Source organism: Convolutriloba macropyga, chromosome 4 (genome assembly GCF_964194025.1).
Source record: "Convolutriloba macropyga chromosome 4, txConMacr16.3, whole genome shotgun sequence".
Lineage (NCBI taxonomy): Eukaryota > Metazoa > Xenacoelomorpha > Acoela > Convolutidae > Convolutriloba > Convolutriloba macropyga.
This window is the reverse complement of record NC_134471.1, coordinates 79,361,624-79,369,474: the sequence shown is the minus strand read 5'-3', so window position 1 is coordinate 79,369,474 and position 7,851 is coordinate 79,361,624. Positions and strand designations below refer to the sequence as shown.

Here is a 7,851-nt window from a genome sequence, read left to right as displayed (position 1 = left end):
AAATCTTTTGGACTTCTCTAGGCTAGTTTCACTCTTCTGTCATTCTGCTCAAAGTGCCTTTAAACAGCAGCTGCTCAGCAAAGCAATTCAAAATGAGAGTCAGTATAAAGAAATCAGTCAGAAATAGAAACGGGGATATACCCATAAAGCCCATTTTTAGATGCTACCTATAATGCTTATTGGTATTGATACTAGACCCTGTAGCCTCTCACTGAGAGACAGGAGCATGTTCAATTTCGAAATGACATCAAAATAAATCGCACTTAAAAATGTTTTAATACAAAAATCAATTTTTGTTGATATTTTCTTTTCTTTCAATCCCAATAGAGTTTTGGGAATCAACGGCGGCTATTTTCCGGCAGTTTGCCGGGTATGTTTTGTGATTTGAACTGAGGCATTTTTTTACGTCGCATTCTTCAAATCGACATTTAATTTCTGAATACAGTGAGTTCAAATTTTTTTGGCTCTTGAGACAATTTTGAAGCAGTTAATTTAATCGTGTCTTCTTAATGCAAAATTTTTGCTTGGCCGTTTTGACTTTTTCTGGAACATTATTTCGCTCTCTTTAGCGATTGAATTGCTTTTGACCACGCGCAATACGCATCCCCTTTTTCTAGATTTCCGTTTCCAGACCCCAACCCATCCCCCAACTAGTGAGGTTGGCCTCTCTAAGTTTAAACTAGCTACAACCGTAGCCAAAGCCTTGCTTGTCTGTTGTTCGAGAGCAATTCGTACGACGGTAATCGATTTATGATCTTTTTCCCCACAGGAACTCAACAAGGTCGTGTCCGCGTTTTGTTGAATACTATCAGGGTTGAAAGAATTTTTGGATCTTTTCCTTTTGTGCTACCTAGCTGAGTGGGTGCATATTATTTGGGTCCCACAGACGCACGTGCCATATTTTTGCATAGTGATTTATTATGTAATGGCACGTGATCTGCAACGGGGGGTGCATTACGTGATGGGGGGCACAAACGGAAATGATCCGATTTTGTTGTTATAGCAAAAGTGCTGACTTGGAGACGCTGCAATCATACTTCATAATGTGTGTAAAAGAAGCAGATGCGCTGAGACACAGAAGTCAAGTTATGTCAAATCTTCAAAAGAGTGACTACAACAAACTCTGGTTCGGTTTCAAAGATGCCAACTTTGACCAGTTCTGGTCTGTGAATAGACGTCTAATTGAGAGGATTTATGATGAACCATTCAAGTACATTCCCTTCAGGATTTACGATTCTGAGTTGAATTACAAAACGAAATTAGGTTAGTTTGTGTTTGTTTTTTTTATATTTGTAGAATTAACATCCGATGAGTTTGATGATACGGTTTTCTATCATATGAGGAGTTACGTCGTGCAATATTACCTGTACAAGTGTTTGGCAACTAGCTATTGTTTTCTGTTCTTTCATTTATATACTTTCATGATGATTTTGATGAGCCATATTTCTACTATGCAGCGGCCCTAATTTGCGGCAGTTTATTGCATAAAATCTAAATGAAAATTAATTAAGAAAAATTTATGATCTTTTCCGTTTGTGCCCTCTCCCCTCAGCTTAGTGGGTGCATGTTATTTTCACCCCCCAGACGCAGGTGCCATATTTTTACATAATGATTTACTATGCAATGGCACGTGCTCTCTTACTGGGGGGGGGGGCACAAACGGAAAAGGTCCAAATTTTCAATACTGATTTGAATTTCACCTCTTTCAAAGATGTCTGAATTGAACTCCTGAATCTTGACTGGTATGAAAGATTCTCTATTGAGCTTCAATTCTGATTTGTGGCGCGGCAGTTTATAATCAAAATCCCGTTTATATTCTGTCAGAGTTATTGAGGAATTCATCCGGCGTTAATCGGTTGTCTATTTTGCTTAGTTTCTCCTGTTTGTTACGACACTGGTGACGTTGCCACTCTGGGATCTCTTTTGAAACAAGTGCTTCCAGAATCAACATACTCCAAAGTAGCCAGAGGTCTGCTGTCTATTCTAATACACGGACTGGAACTGAAACTAGACATACCAGTTCAGTGGATGAGCGAGAACTTGTCATACCCGGATAACTTTTTGCATATTGCCTTAGTTTACCCGAAGACCAATTTAGATTGATTGATTAATCTCCCTTTAACGGCTGAGCAGTATAGTTTGTTTTTTTCTTCTGGTCAATAGTGATAATGAGTAATGCCGTTTCGGAGAAATCCTGCAAACATCAATGGCTCATTTCCAATATAGAACCTTCCCGGTGAAGCCAGAACATAAAAACCCGCCGCAAAATATTAAATTTCTGTAATGGGGGCATGTTTTCGAGCCAAGAGGCATACTTGAGGAAAGAGCACAAACTTTAAAACGAGAGGTAACACCGCTTAGAGTTCAATCAGCTGAAATATTTTTAACGGCCGGAGGGAGAATCTGTGCTCTTTCCTCTTGTAGTCTTTTGGCTCGAAAACATAGCCCACATTATAGAAATTTAATGTATTTTGGCGGGTTTATATGTTCTGGCTTCACCAGCAAAGTTCTATAATGGGAATGAGCCAGCATTAAAGCTTTTTCGTGTTGAGTTTTGAAGTTTAAATGGTGCTCTAGATTTACAAATTTAATATTTTAGGCATTCTTTCTATTGCGTAACGCTATCAACATCGATCAGTTGTTACGTATCAGTTGTTAAATGACTGCACATCAATAATGATTTTCAAGATATAGGAAGCAATTTCACTGAAAACATGCCAGCGAAAATACGGTTTTAAATTACTTCGTGTGACTGATTAACCTGATTAACTGTGTTGCTTTGATTTTTGATATTATACAGGTATCTTTGATCAGATACAGTTACATGTTGTTTCTTTTCAGATATGATTGCTATTAAGCGATAACTGAGGATTTGTTCTTGCTCCAAATCAACTTATTCGCTGCTTCCTTTCTTGATTCCGTTCAAGTCCACAACCTCACTATTTATTTTCTTCTTTCCCTCTATCTCTAAAAGCTAAAAGAAATGCCCGGTCTTACACCTTGGGACTTTGTTCCTCCTACCAGCCCTATTTCCCTGAGGTCTGCAAATCGTCTGGGGAAAATGAAGTCATCCTTGACGAAGTACTGGACCGATCCGGATAAATACATTGCATTTGTAATGGCGGGCACTGGCATTCTCTTCGCATGTTTTGGAAGCGTTCTATTCTCAATCGGAATCGGGCTACCTATCGCCTGCTATCTATCCTACAAAAGGTTAAATTTTATAATTTACTTCTCTTTCAGATTCTGAGAACTTTTTATAATCATCAGATTTTTTAAACATTGAGTTTTGCTGAAATAGAGTTGAAGGATTGTTTTCGAGTTTGAAAATGAAAATTCTTCCTTTTAAGGTCGAACAGTGACATCTACACAAATTCGAGAGTAGTGCTCCACGATCTGCTCAAATTCCCAAAATACGCCGGCCAAGTTCTGGCTATGCTCAAAAGCGCCCAACAGGAACAATTGTTTCTCAACACTGACACAAAGGAAGACTTCACAACCTCGAACCAACGTGCAATTTCGCAACCAGCGGCAAAGGTTGAAACAAACGAGGAATCTGAATCAGCTAAGAATGACATTTTCACTTCGAGTATTGACAAAATTCAGTTCAAAACTGCCTTCGCCGGCGATAATATGTTCCCTCTCAACATAGTCTTGCTGGCCAAACCGCTCAACCCAAATATGAAAATGTCGGTCCAGGTTGTGGGCTATCTATGTGTTGATTTCATTGACAGAATTTGCTCTGAAGATGTGCAAAAGCACGTGGAGATGTTGCTAGCAAACCGACATCTTGAGCCGAAAGTATTTCAGGCAGAAATTGAGAAGCTAGGAGTGCATTATGATTTACTGAAACGAGAACGCAAGGATCTGTTTGCGTACACGTTTGGCACGGCGTGTATTTTGAAGACTATTGTCATCAAACCAGAATTTAGAGGTAATCTATTGCTTTTCGAGGACTTCTCTACCTTAATTTGATCTGAAGACTGTCTAATTGAGCTCATTGCGTTTTTTAAATGCGTTTCTCCCCAAAATAGAGAGGGCCATATTAGAAAATTTGACGATGCTGTTTATGAATGAATGATCTTTGCTTCGGGGTACCAATATTAGCTGATTGTTTCATTTGCAAATTTTGCGACCTATAAGTGATGGTTACGTGACTCTGCTTGAAGTCACTGAGAACTTCTGCCGTTTATCGAGAACCGCGAAGCGTTTCAAGATATTAAGTCAGAATATTAAGTGATTTCTACAGAATCACGTAACCATGCTTGAAACACGAAACCCGCACGTTTTAAAATGACGGAAGTCAACCTCTGGCGTTTTAACTTCTGGCACTGCAGACTTTCGGCATTCTTAAATGTGCACGTGCGTGTTCTAAGATCTGTTTGTGACATGTAAGATTTAAATTTCAATTTTTTAGGAAACAACCTCGGTCAAGTCCTGTTTGCCTACGCAATGCAAAAACTGCGAAAGATGTCTGTAATAGATGTTCTAATCTGCAGAAGAGATGCATATGTTGAACATGCCTTGATGGACAAATTCTACGGCCGATATTACACCCCGCCCGATTTCTGCACCGTGAACGAAAATCTGCACCAAGCATTGAGGCGTGAAACAATTTTCTTCCCTATATACAAACACAAGCTCGATCACGCGTGCGACATTGCCCTTGAAAAGTTCTTCACTTTTGAAAAGCTGAAGAAAAATACAATACCCTATTTCACAAAAGATTCATGTTCGAATTATTGTCTTGAGGAGCGCGAGGCTTCTGTAGAAATTGTAGGACCATCAAATCGTGGGATAGAAGACAGCAGTAGCAGTACTTCCGCCATAAAGCACGACAATAGTGTCTACTCGAGCTTGCAATAAATATTAAAATATTTGACGCTGCTAAGGTCACTAAAAAGTTCTGACTGAAATTGAGAGTCATGTAATGACTCGAATTGTTGAGTCTTAACTTGATCGTGACTTTAAGAGGGTCGTAGTCTCTTAAATGGCATACGAGCAAATTATTGTCGTTCGAGAGCCCCAAAATTAAACCTTGCCATTTTCAGTTTAAATTCGTGAATGTCTTTTTCAGGCGGCTGATATTGAGTTTATGAAGTTCATTCTCATCTTCAAACTGATTTATTGCTTTCCCAGTGAAACGAAACTTGAAAGCCTTGAAAAGAAACATACTTAGTCATGGATAATCTTGCCAAGATCTTGGCATGTTATATGGCAAGATATCAAGATATGTACGAAGTTGCACGATCTTTGCAAGGTTACCAAAGATCATGGCAAGACTTTCAAGAAAGCTTAACCATGAAATAGCTATATTTTTCATTTTTCAAGTATTAAAAATTCAATAGCACCCAAAAACAATTACAACAAAATCATAAGATTGAGCAAAAATTATCAAGATTTAACAAGACTTAACAGTTCGAGGTCTTTCACTCAATATTGTGGTTTCAAAGGTCGAAGTCTCATTCGATGGATACATTGCGTGTAATTTGTGTTGGTTTTGCGTACAATTTAGTTTGCATTCGTGAGCACTTTTTCTACTCTGTATAATGGTATCCACCTGCTTTGCTGTTTATTCATCACTGCTACTTGTGTTGTGCTTTTTGGGTCAAGGATCAGGCAGTATGATTTGGGTTTTAGTGTTGTGGCGTTGGCTTTTCTGTCATAGTACTTTTTATATTTCAGATAAGACGAGATAAGGTTGTCTTGAGAAAAGCTCCGTAGTTTTATCTTGTAGCTCTTTACTGCAGTCGTATTTTGGGTGAGACTCCCATAATTTTGTGTTTTGAAAGCTGAGGTCCAAAGGGTTTATCGGTGTTCTGCCGTGAAAGACGTCAGATGGCGTGCAACCAAGAGCTGGTGCAAATGGTGTCTTGTGTATGAATACTGCAATGTCAACGTATCTATGCCAGTCCGACGAAGTTTGGTTTTCGTTGATTCTCAAGTTTTGTTTGAGCGGTGCGTGGTTTCTTTCAAGTAAGCCAATGGTTTGCGCATGTTTCAATGTGCAATGTTTGAGCTCCACCTCCAACAGGTTTGCTAGTTCATTCATTAGTTCGGATGTAAACGCAGGTCCAATGTCACATATGATTCTTGAGCGAATGTATGAGTGTCTCGACAAAATTGAGACAAGGGCTCGTGCTACGATGTCTGCGTCGCCTTTCATAAGAGGTGTGGCGAAAAGGTACTTCGAGAGGACATCAATACCTGAGAGAATGTACGTGTAGGGAGAAGGGTGCATCTTTTCCACCAGATCTATTAGTAAGAGGTCTGCTGGGAAGTTTTGCAGACGAAAGTGGTTGTAATGGAGGTTTCAATGCAGATGTTGGTGCTGGTTTTTTTTGCATGTGAGGCAGTTTCTGAGATATTCTGTTAGCCGTTCAGTGAAGTTCGGGAAGTAAAATCGTTTTCTGATTTCTGCTATTGTCAGTGAGACTCCTTTGTGCCCACTCCAAACACTGTTATGAACTCTGTAGAGTACTTCCTTCTGTAAGTGCGACGGGACGCAATATTGTTTAATAAATTGGTTTCCAGTGTGGTTATAGAACTTCGATGAAGGACGCCTTCTGTTATCGATAGTCTTGGGAACTGCTTGAGATACTTTTTTAGGTCACTGGATAGATATTGTCCTGTAGTAGGTGAACCTCTCTCAAACCAGAGCAGTACCCGTTTTATATGTTTGTCTTGTTGTTGTTTGGCACGCTGGTCTAAAGGTCCGTGCCCATGAGTGATGAGTTCATCCAATGGGTTTTTGTTCATGCATGGCGTTTATTTGTTGCGTTGCAGGTGCAAGAATTTGCAGTTGAACGTCAGCTCGAACATTCATAGGATCTTCTCCGCTGGTTTGTTTACCCTCAAGTAAGTATGTTTTCATAATTTTTGGGTTGTCGTCATCTTCTGAGCTGCTCAGATAACTGATTGAATTGTCAGGTGTATCTGCTGCTGTGTTGATTTCGATTTCGTGCATCGGTACCCGTGAGTTGATGCGTAGCTCGAGCTTCTCTTTCGGGTTCATGTGTATTCTCGACAGATAATCCGCTGCTAAGTTGGCTTTTCCGGGTATGTGTCCCAGTATGATGTCGAAGCTGAGTACATGGTCGAGAGCATTCGAAAGGGTTGGCGGTATTTTTGTTTGAAAGAACGTAGTTTGTTTGAAAGAACAACTGATCTGTTGTCTGTCAAAATGAGAACTGGTTTTTTACATCCCGATTTAATATTCGCAAAGGTGGCTAGGGCAAAGTGAACTGCGTGAAGTTCTTTCGCATATCGAAAAATTGAGTTGGTTTGGGTGGAAAATTCTAGATCCAAAACTGACGGGTTCATAAACTTTCAGTTCCTGATTATCTTCATTTGTTGTGTAGTCTTCTATCATGAGTACGTAACCTGCTGCGTAAAAGGATGCGTCGGCCATTTTAACATATTGCTGGTCAAATTTGGGTAATCTGAGTGAGAGGTCGCAGGCTGTTCTTAGATCATTGTTAGCTTTTCCAGCATAACTTGGTGTTCTTCTTGTATCACGAAATTGGTGTCTTTGCTTAGTAGACGATAGAACGGTAAAAGTTTTTCAGCAAGGCTCTGATGAAGGCTTTGTAAAATTGAAAAAAGCCGATCATTCGTTTGACTTTTGGGTTTCGCGGCATTCTGAATGTTTTCAGAAAAGTTGTAATCTTCTGTGTAATTGGTGTGAGACCCTCAGAGGTTATCGTATTACCAAGGAATTGTATTTCTCTTGACTCCTAATGCGCATTTGTCTGTTGCGAGCTTCATTCCTGATTCTCGGATGCATGTAAAGACTGCTTGAGGTTTTTTCAACATGTCGTTTGTGTCATGTGCATTGAAATTCTTTGGGTT

The 7,851-nt window shown here is 39.6% G+C and overlaps 2 protein-coding genes across 3 annotated transcripts; both read left to right on the top strand.

The window, feature by feature from the left end:
- Positions 1-963: 963 nt before the first annotated feature.
- LOC142338693 (autophagy protein 5-like) lies at positions 964-2,605 on the top strand. Its single transcript, XM_075388562.1, has 2 exons — positions 964-1,263; positions 1,874-2,605. Exons 1-2 carry the CDS (start codon positions 981-983, stop codon positions 2,101-2,103), a joined length of 513 nt encoding a protein of 170 aa, XP_075244677.1. The 5' UTR covers positions 964-980; the 3' UTR covers positions 2,104-2,605.
- A 107-nt stretch (positions 2,606-2,712) lies between these two features.
- On the top strand, positions 2,713-5,046 carry LOC142338692 (uncharacterized). Of its 2 annotated transcripts, none has more exons than XM_075388560.1 (3): positions 2,713-3,213; positions 3,351-3,934; positions 4,418-5,046. In XM_075388560.1, exons 1-3 carry the CDS (start codon positions 2,984-2,986, stop codon positions 4,864-4,866), a joined length of 1,263 nt encoding a protein of 420 aa, XP_075244675.1. In that variant the 5' UTR covers positions 2,713-2,983; the 3' UTR covers positions 4,867-5,046. The 2 variants fall into 2 exon arrangements, with proteins under 2 accessions (XP_075244675.1, XP_075244676.1); XM_075388561.1 differs by having other exon boundaries at positions 2,714-3,213; positions 3,351-3,939; positions 4,423-5,046.
- Positions 5,047-7,851: the final 2,805 nt, after the last annotated feature.